Source organism: Eretmochelys imbricata, chromosome 1 (genome assembly GCF_965152235.1).
Source record: "Eretmochelys imbricata isolate rEreImb1 chromosome 1, rEreImb1.hap1, whole genome shotgun sequence".
Classification (NCBI taxonomy): Eukaryota; Metazoa; Chordata; order Testudines; family Cheloniidae; genus Eretmochelys; species Eretmochelys imbricata.
In genome coordinates, this window is record NC_135572.1 from 159,822,253 (window position 1) to 159,842,148 (window position 19,896).

General features: G+C 42.0%; 1 protein-coding gene across 1 annotated transcript in view; it reads left to right on the forward strand.

Annotated features, from left to right (window-relative positions):
- The first annotated feature begins 3,516 nt into the window (after positions 1-3,516).
- Positions 3,517-19,896, forward strand: part of RIPK4 (receptor interacting serine/threonine kinase 4) — a 35,004-nt gene continuing 18,624 nt past the window's right edge. Inside the window, exon 1 of the mRNA XM_077807238.1 lies at positions 3,517-3,698. Within this exon, the coding sequence (XP_077663364.1) occupies positions 3,517-3,698 (182 nt within the window). The remainder of the gene's footprint in view (positions 3,699-19,896) is intronic.

The window sequence follows — 19,896 nt, forward strand, 5'->3', positions numbered from 1 at the left end:
CGGCGAGTGGGGGCAGGCAGAGGTGGAACAAGGGTGGGGCCTTGGGGGGAGGGGCAGATTGGGGAGGGATCTCAGGGTGGAGATGGAGCACCCACCCAGAAAAATGAAAGTCAGTGCCTGTGGACCCCAGTTCGATTCCCCCTGGTGAGACGGGATTTGAACAGGGTTCCCTGCTTCTCAGGGGAGTGCCCCAATCACGGAGGTATGGGATACTCTGACTGGGCGGGGGGTGTCTCTCAGGTCATGGCTACACTTACAAGCGTACAGTGGCACAGCTGGACTGATGCAGCTGTGCTGCAGTAAGAGCGCTCATGTACCCACATTATGCCAACAGGAGAGAGCTCTCCTGTCAACATAATATAGCCACCGCCACTCGTTGAGATGGTTTTGTCGGTGGGAGAGCGTCTCCCGCCAGCATAGCTCTGTGCACAGGAGTGCTTATGCCAGCAAAACATATGTTGCTCAGGGGTGTATTTTTTTCACACCTTTGAGCGATAAAAGTTTTGCCGATGTAAGTGCTAGTGTAGACATGGTCTCAGCCTCTCTTGTTGAAGCCATTGCTCTTTAACTGAGGCAGAGCAAAACTCACTCTGGTAGTCCAGTGGTTAGGCATTCACCTGACAGTGGGAGATCCTTATTCAATTCCCTTCTCCTTATCAGGCAGCAGAAGAGACTCAACCAGGATCTCCTGCATCCTCAGTGAATACACCAACTATGGTGCTAAAGGTTATACGGGAGGCTCCTACTTTGTCCTCCCACGCAGTGTTGCAACACCACCTAAGTCCCTTTGAGGATCTAGACCTTTGTCTCCAGTGACTAAGCAAGCAATGAAAACCCGCCCTCTGCTATACTCCTCAGGGGGTGTATCATATTCTCCCTGGCTTGATGGAGCACGGCCCTGCCTCCTACCCCTTGTGCCATGGTCATGAGAAAGATACAAGGAGCTGAGCTGTCTCTGCCCTCAGGAAAGCCCAGAGACTGACTGAGGGCAGTTCTACATTTAAAAGGCTGCCGTTGTATCATAGTAGCACTTTAGTGAAGATGCTCGTACGCTGATGGGAGAGCTTCTCCTGTTGCCATAGCACTGTCTACACAGCAGGTTAGGTTGGTATAACTGTCACTCAGGGAGGTGGATTTGTCGTACCCCGAGTGACATAGTTATACTGGTGTAAGTTTGTGGTGTAGACCTGGCCTGAGTGATTGGCTCCACCATGGGGGCTGTTGGGGCACCTAGCACCCCACTCCCTTGACCACACTCCGAGGAGACAGCTACTGTCTGGTTCCCAGTTTTACTACTCAGGCAAAACTTCCATTGATGTCAATTAATATCAGAAAAGGGCTTAACTTTATGCCTTTTGAAGTCAATGGTGCTGCTCAGAGTCTTTTCAGGATCAGGTTATGAGCAACAACTTCAGGATTGGTCCCATTATGATTAAAAGGTTATATTTTTGTGTGCGTCTACATTTATTTTTTCAGAACTCAGCTGAACCAAACCCACAATTTTATTAAAATGACTGTTCAACATAGGAAATGTATACGCAGACATACCAACGACAACTGTTTTGTTTTGGTAAGTGATAGATGAGCTATCTTATGAATGGTAGAGTATCTACAATATAATTTGGCTAAATTGTACTTGGCAATAAGAGGTTTAAAACATTAAACATTCTCACCTGACATTGGCAGGTCAAATTTGGCCAAAATTGACACTTTGTAAAAAACACTTTAATGAAACCTAAGACCAGTTAAATAAGATTAAAAAATCTATCAGGCTGAACAATGTTAAAACACCTAATCCAACAAATTATTGTTCATGGATGGATACCTCCCGGAGAGCTTTGCAGAATCAGGGCTGAACAAAATTTCCTGGGTGACATTGTATGGCCTCTGTTACCATACTACCAACCTGAATGATTAAAAAATAATGTGTCAGACTCCCCAAATAATGAGAGACTTAAAAATAAGGGGATTTAAAAATATTGGGTTCTTTTTATTTCCTTCTGGTTTTTGAGTGTTTAGGGGTCTCATTTACAAACATTTCTCCAGGACCAGGAGATTTACAAACTAACTTATTTTAAAAAATGAAGCCTGAGGTTCTCATGTAACCATCTGAGGACAGGAGCTGTGGCTTTAAGATAAGATAAACAGCAAATATTGTGTGATTTCCAATAACATCACTAAAGTTGGCAACAGTGAGTGTGTTACGCAGTAGGTCAGACTAGATGACCACAAAATGGTCCTTTCTGGCCATAAAATCTGTAGGGAGAAAATCTATTCCTTGCAATATCTGCAAATCAAACACTTCAGCATTGTACTAGTGCCTGAGTCCTGGTAAGTGAAATTTTCTAGAACATGGCTATCAAAAAAACTCACAAAATTGACTAGTACATTTTCATTGAAACATGCAGCATAAAGAGTGAATATTAAACTAGTTTTATTAAGTTTTAATAGCGTAAGATGTGCAATTTAGGCAAGGAAATCTGTTTTGTTTAATATACCTGGCCCTGATGCTGCAAAGACTAACACAGCTGCTTACCTTTAAACATGAGTAATCCTATTTAAATCAATGGGATTACTCAAGTGCATAAAGTTAAGCAAATATGTAAGACTCGGAAGGATCAGAACCTTCTTTTTAACTGATCTTGCTATTGGGGGATAAGGAGTTTTGAAATCTAAGGAGAAAGAAGTTACATTTTTCATATTTAAGTTACTCTGTTGGTTTCAGAGTAGCAGCCCTGTTAGTCTGTATCTGCAAAAAGAAAAGGAGGATTTGTGGCACCTTAGAGACTAACCAATTTATTTGAGCATCTTGTTACAGTGTGTATGGTAACACCCATTGTTTCATGTTCTCTGTCTATATAAAATCTCCCCACTGTATTTTCCACTGCATGCATCAGATGAAGTGAGCCCTAGCTCACGAAAGCTTATGCTCAAATAAATTTGTTAGTCTCTAAGGTGCCACAAGTCCTCCTTTTCTATTTCAGATGATGGCACACGTGCATACTGCATGCAGTTTTCCATTAAGTGAGGGGGGGTTAATAATATAACAGTTATAAATTGCCCTTGTAACTATGCTGATGAGTTAGGAATGAGGTGAATATTCAGTATTTTATTTTCAGGGATGCAATGAAAAAAACGCTGCATAGTGTTCCAGGGAAATGTAGGGATGCCCGTCTGCGAATAAGACGGATAAAGCAAATACAAAACGATAGCTGTGAATTCACTTTTTCCAGAACAGTTTTACAACCTTTGTCCCGTAAAAACTCCGAACTGCACCCACATTTGGAATGGCTTGTCTGATTGGAACTGTTGTGTCTGCTCAGATTACATAGATCGCACAGCGGCAAGAAGTGAACTCAGGAAGTGATGTAATGGTTTGGTTAATGAATACACCTTAGTCACCTGGGTAGGGAAAGGCAGAACAGCAAACAAGTGGGGACTGGGAGAGAGGGAAGCAGTCTGTCAGAAATTCCCAAGTGGCTGGAGAAATCACCCTGGGAGGAATAAGAGGACACCATGGAAAAGGAAAGCAGTTCCCATTGGGAAATGGGGCTGCTGAAAACATTCGATTCCAGTGAATTTGTTAGTTGGGAGAAGATTGGTTCGGGTGGATTTGGGCAGGTTTACAAAGTGCGACATATACACTGGAAAACATGGCTAGCAATCAAGTGCTCCCCAAGCCTTCATGTGGATGAGAAGTAAGTGCCTGTCCCAATTCCAGCGGGTACTGTTCATGCTTTCGTATTAAATGTGTCTGCCCGAGTGCCCGGGATGAGGCGTCTGTGTGAAATTGGCATATGTAGAGTTCTAGCTGAGAGCTGAAAAGCCCTAAACGTTCTCTCTTAAATAAAAGGGTTACGTGTTGTAAGTGACCATTTGCGATGACTAACGAAAAAGGGCTGGCCTTATTTTAGCCAAAACCAAGGTAGAATAACCTATTCTTCTGCCGGTCTTTTAACTGTGAGTTTTTTTAAAAAAAAATTATACGTAGAATTTCATTTTTCCTGATAGCTTCTGTAGAGACTATACTGCCAAGAGTTACAGGCGTTGCAATTCATCGTATGGCCGTTGGACTATGCAAAAATCCCGGGGGGCTTTTTAATTATAATTTTGGGGCTTGTGGTGCTCTGAAGAGCGTGCTCTTCATTCCACCAATGCACTTAAAAACTGAAATGCTTTTTGATTGAGACTATTGCACCTGGAGCTCTCAGCTGAAGATGGTAAGGGAGTAGAATACGATTGGGTTTCTTTTCCCCCCGTTTTGCTTTGGAAGCAAATGAAGTCAGTTCATCAGTGCGGCTCTTTTGCACGGACACACGCAAAGTAACTCGTCTGCTGAAATGTGTAGTTTGAGATTTTTGACATGCAAGTCTACAAAAAGGTGTGTGCGCAATTACTTCTGTTTAAAGGGGACAGCCAACTTCCAATTCACACTTCTGTCTAAATCTTTCTGCTGTTGTTAAAAGTAACACCCAAGACTGCTGGGACTGAAAGAGAAATATTTTCCCTCTAATCTCTCTTGAGTTTGTTTGCTCTGTGTATTAGTTCAATTCCGCTGTTTCCTCTGTCTCTGGTCAGTTTCTCCTGTTTGTGTGTGTGACTTCGACGCAGCAAGAGTGGAGAGAAAAACGGCGTAAAACAGAAAAATGACTAAAATCACAAATTGCCAGGGATTGTAGGAGCAAGTGTAGTACCCGAAGCTATCTAACTCTTTTCTGTTAACTGATAAGATTTCCGTTTTACGATCTCGGATGAAATGTCTGGTTATTAGCAACGGAAAGTGATTTGCAAGAGAATTCCACACCTTCCTGTTACCTGCGGATTTTTTATTTTTTTGTTGCATTAAGTTCTTGGTATAGTACTTCTGTAGTGCATGTTTACAGTGATCATAGGTTAACAGCTTTACAGAGTCTTCAGGGCGAGGCACGAGTGCAAATACTGTAGTTAAATTGCAACAGTACTCTCTCATAGGTAAGTCCAATTTGCTTTAATAAGCAAAATGTTTTGACGAGAACAACAGATGCTAAAACGAAAAAGCTTGTTAGCCTGCACTGCTGTACGGTACTTGCCTGTCCTTCAGCAGGGCACTTGAGAGCTGTAAGGAGGGAGCTGGGGACAGGGATTTCCCAACCCCCCAGTTTTGTGAACTAGTTAGGTGCAGTGTTGCCAATTTAGTGATTGTTTGGAAATTTGAATTGAAACATTAATACATACTTTAAAAGCATATACAGTGTATGATAAAATACGTGTATCTGAAAAAGTATAATAGATTTGAAAGGTATAAACATAAACTAACTTCCTTGTACAGCTGTTTGACAATGTCAGTATATTCATTTTGGTGATGTTGGCCAACCTAATAATTTCAAATTTATGATTTGTAAGCAAAGTCTAAATGAGCTCTCCCTGCAGCTAGTGATGAGCTGGGGGCTGGGGAGGAAGGCTTCAGGACCAGATTATATTTACATTCACACCTAATCTACCTAGGTATCCAGCAAACAGAGTTGTGTTGCCCAAGTGATAGATTTTGGCTGGGGTTGGGTTACAAATCACTTGAATGGGGGGGGGGGAGGGGAGGTGTAATGAAATGTTCTTATTGTAGGAATAAAGGGCAGTAGAACTGTACTTAGCCTGTGCTGATTGAGAGCATCCAGACAGAGAGAGAGAGAGAGGGTGGGGACAGGAGTTTTGCTTGATGGTCTGCCTGCATCACAAGTACTATTGGACCTGCCCCTCTCCACTGTTTAAAGACAGAGCAGATTAGGATCCATAGATAGTCTTTGTTTTGTTAAGTGGCCGCTACAGCTGAAATCACTGATAATCAGGTCTAAGTGCTTAGACCTGCTGTGGGACAGTGTTTCTGTGGAAGAGATGACCTAGTCCACACTAGCAGCAAGGTTCCCCCACTGAGAGCTCAGCTAAAATCCACTGAGAGCTGGTGGAACCTCAAGAGACCAGCTCTCAGAGGTCACAGTGGCAGGTGGCAGCAGAAGGTGACAGTGCAGGGCCATTGGCAACAGAGCGCTGGAGTAAATGGTGGCACAACGAACGGTGGCCAGAGCAAACAGTGAGCAGCTGGAGGAACGAGCAAGGTGCCTTCTTGCACCCAACATGGGAGATGAACTCATGTGAAAGCACCTCTGAACTCTGAGTCTCCACTGACCAAGGACAACACCGGTGAGTGTTAATGAGGCTGTTAAGAATGCTGGAGACACAACACAGTTCATGCTAACAAACATGGCCGTGGCATCATACTTTCTATTTAAGCAAGAGATACCGCACACTACAAACTGGAGGCCAATGTTAAGTGCATTGTCACTTGTTCATCCTGAAGTTGAACACTGGTTCCAAACAAGACCAGCAAATGCTCACTATCTTTCTGCAAGAAACTCAGTTGACTGGCTAGATGCATGTGGTGCAACAGTGAAAGACTCAACAGTTGAAAAAGTAAAGAACTCTTTCACCACATTCAAAAAATTTGCATACATGGCTGATGAATGCACCAATGCAAATGGTCATCAAGTATTAAGTCATTGTGTATGTTATCTTGATGTCCATGGTAGGCCAGTAAATGCATTTCTAGATGTTCCAGTTATAGAGGACAGATTGGCTGCATCTGTGACAACCCACATCTTAGAAGAGTTAAATACTTGCCAATGGGACCCTGAACATATGGCTGCTTGTGCATTTGATGGAGCTGTAAATGTCTCTGGAAGACATAGTGGAGCACAAGCTTTGCTCAGAGAAAAGTGTAACCCTAGTCTCTCCTATACACACTGCAGAGGCCATCTACTCCAACTAGCACCATACAGCCCACCTTCACCGTCATGGTTTCACCCCTCATTGCACCCCCCCGCCCCCGCCCAATTTCAATTCCTGGGGAAAACACTGGGTGGAGATGGGGTGGCTTTGGCAGGAAGGAGTTGTCTGTGCTGGAGGAAAAGGCCTGGGATTTAGAAAGAGGTCCCATTTGGACAGCTGTGTGTGGGGAATGGGGACTTATGAGTCCATATCCTGTAGGCGCTTCTCCGCCTGTAGGCGCTTCTCTGCAGGATTTTAGCCTTACACTCAAGGGGCATTTGGTAGCCATTCGTATTAATTATTCACATTCTGTTGGTGAAGGATGTGCAGGTTTTAAAAATTGCTTCAAAATCTACCCTGGCCTATCTTGTTACAAAAAAAGTTCTATATATCAGTTGGTAATTTTCGTACGATTTAGCAGTACAGTACTAAAGGGTTGGTGTGTAGTTACTGATAAAATGTAAGTATGAACTACTGCAGTTATGTTGATTGCTTTTGTAGATAGATGGGCAAAAATCTTAGGTGCCCAACTTTCAGTATTTTAACAGGACCACATTTTCGGCCATTGGTGCTTGGAGTTGTCTGAAAATCATGGTCCTTAAAGTCACAAGTTAAGACCTCCAAAATCACCAGTCACTTTTGGAAATCTTCCCTGCTCTCTTTGAGAACACTGTTGCAGGAGAGGGGAAAGGCAGTAGAAGAACTTTACTGTTGAGTGAGGTGTCAATTAGTAGAGTGCTGTAGTATGAAGACTCTTCATTACTCTGAAAATGTACTGCAGAAAACCTCCTAGTAACTGTTGCATTATTGTCACCCTCAAACGTTCAGAAATCCTAAGACAAGGTGGGTGAGGTAATCTCTTTTATTGGACCAACTTCTGTGGTGAGGGAGACACCGTCGGAAATTGGTCCAATAAAAGATATTTCCTCACCCACATTGTCTCGCTAATATCCTGGGACTAACACAGCTACAACTGTAGTGCATTCCTGAGTCAGACACCAAAATATCATGTGATTAGCTTAAAAATCATGAGATTGGGGGGGGGGGGGGTGAGAGGGGTTAGGTGTGCTTTGTTTTGGTCATGGAGCCCTTAAATTCTATTCATGTCATGTCACTCAAGCTTTTCCTCATAATTATGAGGTTTCAAAACTTTTTTTTAAATGAAGTGGGGATTTTCATATAATCACTAGGGCTGTCAAGCAATTAAAAAAATTAATTGTGTGATTGCACTGTGAATACTAGAATATCATTTATTTAAATATTTTTGGATGTTTTCTTTTTCAAATATATTGATTTCAATTACAACACAGAATACAAAGCATATACTGCTCACTTTATATTTTTGATTACAAGTATTTACACTGTAATAAAACAAAAGAAATAATATTTTTCAATTCTCCAAATACAAGTACTATAGTGCAATCTCTTTATCATGAAAGTTGAACGTACAAATTTAGAATTATGCACAAAAAACCCTGCATTCAAAAATAAATAAAACAAACAATGTAAAATTTTAGAACATGCAAGTCCACTCAGTCCTACTTCTTGTTCAGCCAATCGCTCAGACAAACAAGTTGGTTTATGTTTGCAGGAGATAATGCTCCCTGCTTCTGGTTTACAATGTCACCTGAAACTGAGAACAGGTATTCTCATGGCACTGTTGTAGCCAGCGTAGCAAGATATTTACGTGCCAGATATGCTAAAGATTCATATGTCCCTTCATGCTTAAACCACCATTCCAGGGGACATGCGTCCATGCTGGTGACAGGTTCTGCTCAATAACAATCCAAAGCAGTGCGGACTGACGCATGCTCATTTTTCATTATCTGAGTCAGATGCCACCAGCAGAAGGTTGATTTTCTTTTTTGGTGGTTCGAGTTCTGTAGTCTCAGCATAGGAGTGCTGCTCTTTTAAGACTTCGAAAGCATGCTCCACACCTTGTCCCTCTCAGATTTTGGAAGGCACTTCAGATTCTTAAATCTTGGGTCGAGTGCTGTAGCTGTCTTTAGAAATCTCTCCTGCTTTGCGTTTTGTCAAATCGGCAGTGACAGTGTCCTTACAATGTTCTGGGTCATCATCTGAGACTCATATAATATGAAATATATGGCAGAATGTGGGTAAAACAGAACAGGAGACATACAATTCTCCTCCCAGGAGTTCAATCACAAATTTTATTAATGAGCGTCATCCGCATGGAATCACATACTCTGGAATGGTGGCTGAAGCATGAAGGGGCATACGAATGTTTAGCATATCTGGCGTGTAAATGTCTAGCAATGCCGGCTACAAAAGTGCCATGCAAATGCCTGTTCTCACTTTCTGGTGATATTGTAAATAAGAAGAGGGCAGCATTATCTCCTGTAAATGTATACAAATTTGTTTGTCTTAACAATTGGCTGAACAAGAAGCAGGACTGAGTGGACTTGTAGGCTCTGAAGTTTTACATTGTTTTTTGTTTTTTTGGCTGCAGTTATATAACACAAAAAAATCTACATTTGTAAGTTACACTTTCACGACAGATTGCACTACAGTACTTGTATGAAGTGAACTGAAATAGTATTTTATCATTTTTACAGTGCAGATATTTGTAATAAAAAATATACTTTGATTTCAATTACAACACAGCATATGAAAATGTTAAATATTTTGAATGTTTTTCTACAATAGAATACCAATTGAAATGTATTAAACAGTGCGATTAATTGCGATTAATTTTTTGAGCTAATCATGTGAATTAACTGCGATTAATCAACAGCCCTAATAATCACATGACTGCAGGAGCTAGGACTTTAAGAAGAAACAAATCATGAGATGCAATTAAAATCCTGAGTTGGCAGCATTGCTATTTAGTAATGCTTAGTTGGTCTATTGCTCACTTGCCTTTATTTCTGATAAGCACACTTGAACCTTGCATTTGTTTCAAAAATACTCATCCCACAATAGATATTGTAGAACAGGGAAGCTGACTGATCTTGACTGGTAATGTCCACTCCTGTGGCTCAGCATTTTAGATGCTCTAACTCAGTGACTCTCAACCTTTCCAGACTACTGTGCCCCTTTTAGGAGTCTGATTTGTCTTGCGTACCCCCAAGTTTCACCTCACTTAAAAACTACTTGTTTACAAAATCAGACTAAAAATACAAAATTGTCACAGAACACTATTACTGACAAATTGCTTACTTTCTCATTCTGTCTGTATTAAATTTTAGTTTGTACTGACTTCGCTAGTGCTTTTCATGTTGCCTATTGTAAACCTAGGCAAATATCTAGATGAGTTGATGGACCCCCTGGAAGATCTCTGTATAGCCTCAGGGGTACGCAGACCCCTGGCTGAGAACCACTGGTCTAACTCTTCAACATCCAGAGCAGGCTTCTTATCTTCGCTTCCTCCCCTCTATTTCTATGAGACACTTCAACTATCCCTCCTTTTGTAAAGGTATTTTAAGTATGTTGCTAGGAAGGTGGGGGTCCTTGTGGAATGCTTGTATACTAACTCTTTGCATGTTAAAGATCCAGCCCTGGTCTTGGGGGGAACTCCCATAGGGAGAAGTCCATTACTTTGACTTCAGAGTAAGGGACGCAGTTTGGATCTTTAAAAGCGTAGAGCAATTTCAGTAGGGCTGAGAGCTTCTCCCCTGCCCACTTGAGGCTGACTGCCATAGCTCTTACAGAATTCCTTTGGTACAGGCATCAGGGTTATTATAATCAATATCAAGGACTCTTATTCTCCAGTATATAAAAATATTGCTGTGAGCGAGAGCATAACTTGTGACTTTACAGGTACAGTATGTAACGTAGTGGTGAAACATAAGAGGAATTAGCAAGACCCTCTTGGACTCTCTGTATCCCCTAATAGCTTAAATTTTTGACCTGGGCTACCCAGGATAAACAACCATGCTTGCATTTAAGCACAGTTTCAATGCTGCTGTGGTCAGACTGGATTTATCACACAGTTTGCTCTACCCCGGTAAACTGGTTTTAAACAAAAAGCAATTTAGGCTAGAGCTATGGGCCAGAACACTGACTTTTTAAAAACTTGGCTTTAATATACTTAGTGTGGCCAACAAATGTGAATGGAGCCTATGTTATAACCTGGTGTGCAAACGGTGTACGTAGAGACTGTGATTAAACACGATGAAGACATACCCCCAGCTGCTAAACTTTCCCCGTCTATACGTGGCCGTTGTCCTCATTTAAGTAGGACAAGGCCAACAGCTTTTGTCTTGTGTGCACTGTGTTGGGCTGGCCTCCTTCAGGCACTGGCTATGGTGCTTTGCCACTTGAGGCAGGCTAAGAATATTGCGTTAGGTCCATTTCAGTATGGCTTTTGCCTATTAGCTGGGAGCCATTGCCAAAGTATTCTGCCCTGCCTTAATCGGGCATGAGTTGGCTTGTGCTGCTAATGGGCTCCACCCGCTGCTGCTCAAGAGGTCAACAAAAGGCAGCATTGAACGGGAAGTGCTCTGGCACTTTCCATTCAAAGTGCAAATGAGGAAGGAGCAGGATGTGAGCTGGAGCTGCTTTTGTCCTATTGTGCTGGGGGACCTGATTGTGACATGAGTCGGGTTAGGGTGTGGCTACTGCAGAATCTGTTCCCATCCAGCTTCAAGTCCAAGCCATATTTTAACTAGGTCAGATTTATCATGTTGTTACTGGGTTAGTTTGCATGATTGACTTCCCAGTCTGGATGGGACCACAGGTGCTGTTTTGTTATAGCTGTAAACTGTGCTAGCTACAGCCACTTCTGAGAGCTGCTGTTAAGCATTAAATCGGCTTAACGTGGCTCTGCTTCAGTGGACTAGTATGCACAAGTCTGCAGGATTGGGGTCTGTGCGTGGCTAGGGGCCACATCCCCTGGGAAAGAGGACAGTGGATTCCTTGGCAATAGAAGAAGACAGACCCCCTATCTCCCAGGTAGGGTCAGCTGTCTCTTGTGCTCCTGGTGGCTCTCTTTAGGGAACAAATTTGTTCAATTAAAAATTATTCTTCTGTAGACAAGGCCCTAGCTTAGTTGTAACACGGTATAGGGCACTTAGGTGGAGTGTTGCAACTGTTCTAGGCCAGATTTTGCCCCCAGGATCAGTGTATGGTGTGGACCCTCCATGCAAGGAGCTCCCCTCTCTTGTGAGAAGGGTCACCAGCCACCTCTATGGTGCACTCTCTCCCTTCCTAGGAATCCCAGAAGATTCTGCAGGCTCAGGATCTGCATGGAAGGAGGGGACAAGAAGTGGGTTGCCCTGTTTTGGGTGGATGCCCATGGTTTCCCCCACCAAGTGGTGTCCTGAGGTGGTAATTGTTAGGTCAGAATAAAAGAATTAAGATTAAAATAGGCCAAAAAGTTGCAGATGATTCAATAAAAGAGAACACCAAAAAATTTAAAGGGTAAATTTGATTAGATATACTCAAACAATTGCTTAGGCTTTTTTATTCTGTGTTCCATTGAAGTAAAAATAACTCTTAAAATTAGCAAATTTCCTAGACCTGTTTTGTTTTCAATATTGGATTAGGCTAAAGGACTGTCACTTTAATTTACTCAACTTGCTGCTGCTTTTATTCTCTCCAGGCACTCAGGAATTTGGAGAGAAGCAGTATTCAAATATTAGATTTAAGGAATCTGAAACAAATAAAATTGTCTCCAGGTTTGACATGAGGAAATTTCTTAACCTTCTATGACTTTTCACTAAGTTGGTCTTCATGTTTAATATTCTACTTTGCAATTGGAGAACCTCTTTCATCCATTGATTTCAAAGTAATTAAACAATTAAATGGATGCTCTTAACTTGAAAAATGTGTTTGTAAATTAAAGTTGTATGTGTATTGGTTAAGACTTTCGAAGCTGATGCATTTCCTAGCTAGATCTTAAAACCTCCGCTATTAGTATTAACGTCTTTTTAGATTATTACGTTGGGTATTCATTTCTATTCCTCGCTGTTCCTTTGCATATTGTAAGGTGAAAATATGTGAAGTCAGTTTCACTGTTGCTGTGTTTGGGTTTCCAACATTTTGCTGCAATGCCTATAAAAATACTTGACAAGCATTAGGCTGCTGGTGTGCTGAGATCACAGCCTCTAATGCTGATCAATACTGTCTCATTGTAGCTCACGAAAGCTTATGCTCAAATAAATTGGTTAGTCTCTAAGGTGCCACAAGTCCTCCTTTTCATTGTTTACTTGTAATCCTCTGTTTGTCCGTCACTTAAGCCAGGTCTACGCGACAGCCCTGTATTGATATAACTGCTGTTGCTTAGGGGTGTGAAAAATCTACATCCCTGAGCACTGTAGTTATACAGACTTCCCCCCCCCACCCCCGCCCCGTGTAGACAGTGCTATGTCAATGGGAGTAGCTCTCCCATAGCTACCAGCTTTTGGGGAAGTGGATTAACTATGCCAAAGGGAGAAGCTCTCGCGTCAGCATAAGAGCGTCTTCGCTGAAGTGCTGCATTGATACAGCTGTGCCACTGTAGTGCTGTAGGTGAAGACAAGTCCTTATGCTTGAATTGTAAGCCTGTTGGGACGGGGAATGTCATTTGTTCGCTGTTTGTACAGTTCTTAGCACAATGGGGCCGTGGGCCCTGACTAGGGCTCCTAGGTGTTAAAATACTATTAAAAAATTGCAGAGGAATGTCCTTATTTTAGAACCACTTCTTGCATTGTAAATTTTCTACAATAAATTGTGGAAATGTTTATGGTGGCCTAGGGTATTGAAAACTTGATTTGTTTTGTGTTTTTAAGGTTGAATTTAATTTGACTGTTCCTATGAGTCTCCCAGCGTGCCACCAATTTCCTTCAGGAGCTTGTAGAAGTAACGCTGCCAATAAATGAGTGGGTTTTCCTTTCTGAGCTTTCCTAAGCTGCTGTTATTGCTCAGAAGTTTTTGGGGTGGGATTGGGGAGAGGCAATACAAAATATAACACTAACTCTTTGATTATAGAATTTAAGGCTAGCTCAAACTAGCTTGAGTAATCCATGGATTAACAACTATTGTTGTTTGGTCTAGTCCTCTTCTGGGAATCTTAAAAATAAACTTGGAAAAGCTCCAGGAAATATCTGTAATATAGAATTATTTTAACTGGCTTGGTACCAAATTTAAAATATGGGTCTGTAGTAATGGCATGTGGTCTTATTAGGAACATCTTTGTCTCCGCTGCATTTTTGTAGACAAATTCTGGCGGTGGTAGTTGGCAATTCTCTGATTAATGAGCTAGGTGAGGTTTAATGAGGAGTGAGTGTGCAGCCACAGATACTTTTCTTTAAAGCCAAGACATCTCGGGGATATTGAGCCAAATTCCATTCCTAGAAACTTTATTGCATGAGCCTCCCAGTTGACTTTTAATGGGAGATGTACAGATGTACCTGGGGGTAGAATTGGGCCTATTTTGACTTTTCCCTCTAAAGAGGGAAGAGGATCAATGGAAGCCCAAGCAAGAGCACCAACAGAGGGTATGCACCAGAAAGAAGTAGAGCAAGCTAATCTGAAGGACTAGTGGTGGATGAAGCAAGTTGTATTAGCCCTGTGGCTAGAATGGCTTTTATAGGCGGATATCAGAGGCAAAGGGGAATAAACTCTCCAGGAGAAATCCAGAGATTCTTATATGCACTTGTTTGTTGAGGATATCTCATTCCCATTTTAGGTTGTGTATGTAAAGGTCATGAAAGGAGACTTTGACTGGACATATTGGTATCTGACTCTTTGTGGTGGGTTCTGGGGGAAAAGGAAGCTTCTCAGTTAAACCACAGACACACACAGAGATAGAGACACACACACACACTCTACAGTGGGATCTGGGCTTATAGTACTAGGAAACATCATACTGGTAGAGAATGCTGCATTGTTGCTTGGATGTAAAAGTGAACAAAGCTCCTTTGTCAAACTCTGGTGAATGTGTGGGTAGAAGTTCAATGTTCATGTAACACTCCTTGAGAAGAGCTGAGAGAACTTAAATGGCCTAGCTAATGTTCTCTCTCTGCCTATGAAAGGTTCAGTCTCCCGTCTTTAGCTACCACTAAGTTGGGGGGTTTAGTTACAATGCCATAGTGAGCCAGTATGGCAAACAGTGTTTGAGTCTGCCAGCGTAGAATGGATTGAGAACTATGTTAGCATGAATGAAGGAATCTTTTTGGCTGCAAATATGTGGTAGCCCAATAAAAAACATTGTATTATCTGCCTTGTCCACATTCCATTTTGAGGGTCAATTAGATGTTAGTAATATGATATATTCCATTCTATGCAATCAATGAAGTGGGCTGTAGCCCATGAACGCTTATATATGAAAGCTTATGCTCAAATACATTTGTTAGTCTCTAAGGTGCCACAAGTCCTCTTTTTCTTTTTGCAGACACAGACTAACACGGCTGCTACTCTGAAATCAACCATTAGTGTCTTTCAAAGCATTGTGCTGCTGAAAATTGGAGAAGCTTGAAATGAGCAGTGGAAGTCAGATGTGTCAGAAATGGGTATTGTGGCATGACACAGTTGAAAGGATTAGTACGTAAAACCCAGATTTGAAAAGCTGCTAGGTAATTGTTCTGCTTCTGGATCACTGCTCAGCCAGTGACAGTTTGTTCTGATGATATTACTGGTATTCCTTGCTAGAGAGTTGTGTGGTGTAATTCTTTATAAATGGGATGGGTCTCTCCTTGCCTGGGAGCATTCCAGCTGTTTTGCTCATGTAGGTTGTCTGGAGATTAATACTCCTGATTCTTTCTGACTTCCCTCTGGGTCACTATCTGTGTCTGGAGTAATAGTTAACTTTGTTTAGATTCTTCTCAGAAAATGCATAACTGCTAGGATTACTTGGTCAATGTTAAAATTGTATTCCTCATCACAGAGTGCAATCCTTAGGGCATAACAAAAGGAGATAAATGCCAATATAGAGGTTCTCAAATGGCTTTCATTCTGACTGTAATACAAGGGAAATAATCAAGGTTGTCTCTATAAGAAGACTGGGAGGGGGACTTACAAAACTGAACAATGGGTTATCAAGTTTCTTCAAATCACTGAAGCTCACTTCTGTTTTTGATCAGCCCTTGTGCGCATATGTCAGTTAACATCTGGTTCTGTCTCTTGTGTGTTTTGAGGGAGGGTCTCTATTGTGATAGAGGAGGCATTTGACACAGCCTCATTCCTTTTGGAGTGGGTTGCAAAAAAATAAAATTCAAAGAATGAAGTGACGTCAGATTGATATCTTGAAAAAGACCTTTAGGCAAATCAGAAACAACCCTTTTAGGTATGCCGAAGGTCCAAGTTGTTAGAGTAGCCCTTCAGCTGATTAGATAACTATACATATTGCTTGAAGCTAGCCCATCTGCTAGTATATTCTTCTGATACAGTGCATTCTGCTGGGGTAGTCCTAGTTACAGAATGCTGAATAAAAAAAAAATTTTTGAGTAGTACTATAAAATATATATTAATTGGAATTATGTGAGATAATCATAGATGGAAGCTCATTTCTTAGTCTACCCCTACTAGTGACCAGCACGTGGGGAGACAAAGCAACACTGAGTAGAGAAGATCACTATAGTAGGAGGATAATTGATCTCTCGGGTTGTAATGTAGGATATTGAAGCTGATGGGGTGGTAATAAATTGGGAATAGTTTTGTGCCCTTTGATTAAATAACATCAATTAGAAAGAACATTCCGTTTCTTTATGTAGGTGCATTTAAAAGTGGTGGTGTTCCCCAGCACCAGCAACTTGTACTGAATGTCTAGCTGAATAACTAAAAGCATGTATTAAACTCTTGATCTCTTTAAAAAAAAAAAAAAAAAAATTAAATCCAATTATATATACAGTGTTCTGTGTGGTAGCATTAGCACCTACATATCCAGGTGATAAGCACTTTAAAATCATTGAGGATTGTATTCTAAATGCCCGGCAAATTTTGCACTATCAGAAAAAAGGGCCAGTTACAGATCTCTCACCTTGACGGCTGTTATTGAAAAGAACTTGTTTGGATCAATGGGCTAACGATAAACACTGTCCAAGATTTTCAAACTGACTAATGATTTTGGGTGCACTGAGACCCCCTTTTAGGCACTTTACTTTCAGAAAGTGCTGAGCACCTGCCCTTTGAAAATCCTTTAGGGCTTCTCAAGGTGGGCACTCAAATCCACTGGTCACTTTCTAAAAACTCTTTGAGCACTAACTATACAGGGAGGTTACTCGCACGTAGGGGAGGTGGTGGAAGGCAGAATCTTTGCTCTTGCTGTAACTTCAGACCCCTTCATAACCAAGAAACCCCATATTTGTGAATGTGGCTCCATTTACATGGTTAAGTGGTTGCTGGGTGATTCTTGCTAACTCCACCATGGAGTGTTCAGACAAATTTTACACCTCTTAGACTCCAAAGCTAGCTCAAGCCTGATGAATTATGCTGGCTATGTATGTGGCTTGAGGGCAAGGAGTTGGTTGTTCTGTTCATGGGAGCTCCCTTCCAGCATGCCAAAGAGCAGCCTCCGTGCTTGTCTACAAAGGCAATTATTTCAAAGGAAAATTGCTGAAGGCAGCAACAAGAGCCAACATGGATAATAGAGGAGAGGTTCCTTCCCCACACTCCAGCTTTTCCTTCCTTCCTCTCCAAAAAAAACCACTTATTTTCTTCTCCTCCTCCTCCTCCTCAAAAATTCACATAGTATTCCAATTCTAAAAACTTGGCTGTTAGGTTAGTGTCTTCTTCCTGCTAACTGCAAGTCACTCATCACTCAACAGTACCACACCAGATTGTTACGTCTGCTAGACAGGATTTTTAGTTACCAGTTGCATTTTTAATTTTAATGACTGATGTTGATTCACTTATATTTCCCATGAATGACCCAATGGAATTTTTTCCTGCCCCAGAGTGTGGAGAAATAGTTCAAGATAAAATGTTAAGATCTTCAATTGAAAAGAGCTAAAGCCTCAAGGCTTAGGTTGATGGCCAGCACCTGAAATCTCTTAATAAGAAGCATTGTTGATATTTAATTTTGTAGCGAATGTTTATCTTGCTTGGGTCCAGAGGTGGATTTACCATGAAACAAATGGGGGGGGGGGGTGTCCGTGTCACCAAAATACAGGACAAATCTCATCTGACAACCTGCCCCTGAGTCCCTGCCAGTGGCACGGCCAGGCGCAGGCAGGCTACCTGCATGCCATGGCCAGTGGTCCCACGCTGCTCCTGGAAGTGGTTGGTTGCTGGCACATCTCTGTGCAACCCTGGCCGTGGGGGAGGCAGCTCCGTGCACTGCTCCCGTCCTAGGCAGCATGCAGAGATGTGCCAGCAGCAGGGCTAAGGCGGCTCCCTGCCCATGCTGTCTCCCTCACTCTGCCACGCCGCTCCCATAAGCAGCCGGCACTGTCCCTGTGGCCCCTGGGGGGGGGTGTCTCTGCACATTGCTCCCATCCCGAGCGCTGACTCCGCAGCTCCTGTTGGCCTGCACCCAAACTTCCTCCCAGAGCCTCCATCCTGCACCCCAAACCCCTGCCCCAATCAAGGTACCTCACTTTATTTTCATTTACTTCCTATTACTTACAATGTAGGAGGAGGATGAAGAAAAAAGAATGGAAAAACGGGGGGAGATAAGAGAGAATGTTCTTTTTCTTGGCTGGGTTGGGGGGGGCAGCAAAAATAAAACTGCGCGCAGGGCCCCACTAACTCTAAATCTGCCGCTGCTTGGGTCGCCCGTTCTGTGAGCAGTGTAATTTGAATTTCAAATCTCTGATCTGGAGCCCCGATCTGCACTGAGAATGGTGGGGAAGAGAGTCACATGGCTCACTTAACTGAATGCTTGGTTCAGCACAGCCTTATGCTGTGATATGCTGGACAGTGTAAAACTCTAACTTTTTTACATTTATTTATTTTTGTTACAAAGTTGATTCCTAAAATCAGTCGGTAAATACTTGGAGCACCGTTAAGTGTTCGGCATATCATCTTGATTTTGTTAAACTGGTTTCATAGCATAACTGTCCTTTCTCTAGCAGAATAATGATCCTCTTCTAGAGTAGGAATTTAAATTCCTCTAGCACAGAAGAGTAGTGGGCTAGATCTTGCTCTACTCATACCTCTTTTTCAAATTTTACAAGGTTGCATTAGCAGCTTTGGCATTTGCTGTGGAATTCCATGGATCTTTCCATTCCTTGCACTTCAGATCATAGCATAAGAAGTAGCAAAGTTTCTTTAAGTAATTTTCTTTATAAGCTCTATCAGCACTTAACTTTTCTGAGTAGTAGGTGAATCACGTGTGATTAAAAAGCCAGGTTCTATATAATAGCTTCATAAGGTGTGCAACACACTTAGGACCAAATCATCGTATCATATAAATTGATATTTTTCAATTAAAGTCAACAGAGCTTTAATGACTTCCACCAGCTTGAGATCTGGCCCTGGGCATTTATCAGAACTGCTGGTTCTAATTGACTGAAGTGACGAACCACACAAGTATTACAGTATGTCTACACTGCCCATGTTACAGCGCTGCCGTGCTGTGACATGGGCAGTGTAGTCGCACTTCATCGCTAGGGGAGAACGAGTGCAGCTTCCAGCAATAAAGCGCTGTCTATGCTGGTGCTTTCCAGTGCAAAAACTTTTGTTGCTCAGGGTTTTCTGTTTTTTGGTCCGTCCCCCCCCCCCCCCCCGGAACGACTAAACTTTTAGCGCTGAAAGTGGCAGTGTAGACACAGCCTTAGTAGAGGTGGTAGGAGTTTTCTGCATTTTAACATTTTCAGCATTTTTAGTGAAAAGTTGTATGTGTTTTCAAACAACTTTTAAGTCCAGATTTTCATTGCATTTTAAGGGGAAACTAGTGCTTCAAATCCACCATGCTGAAGAACCAAAATGCAGAAGTTTTATCTATTCTTGCATAATTGATTTTATAGCCCATCTTCCAAAATGCTTCACAAAGGTTTTAAGAACATAAGATGTTTCATTTTAGAAATTACTGAACTCAAACTTTCACTCCCTAGTGCAGCTAAGGTCCTCCCAACTTGGATAGCTCGTGTGTCTTGCAAGGGCTTGCATGGAACAAGAGCTTCTGATGATACATGACTTCTATACCTCTTTTTGTTGCTTGGAGAACAGAAGTAACCTGGTTTTATTGTTACCCGTGAGCCAAAGTTGCACAGTATG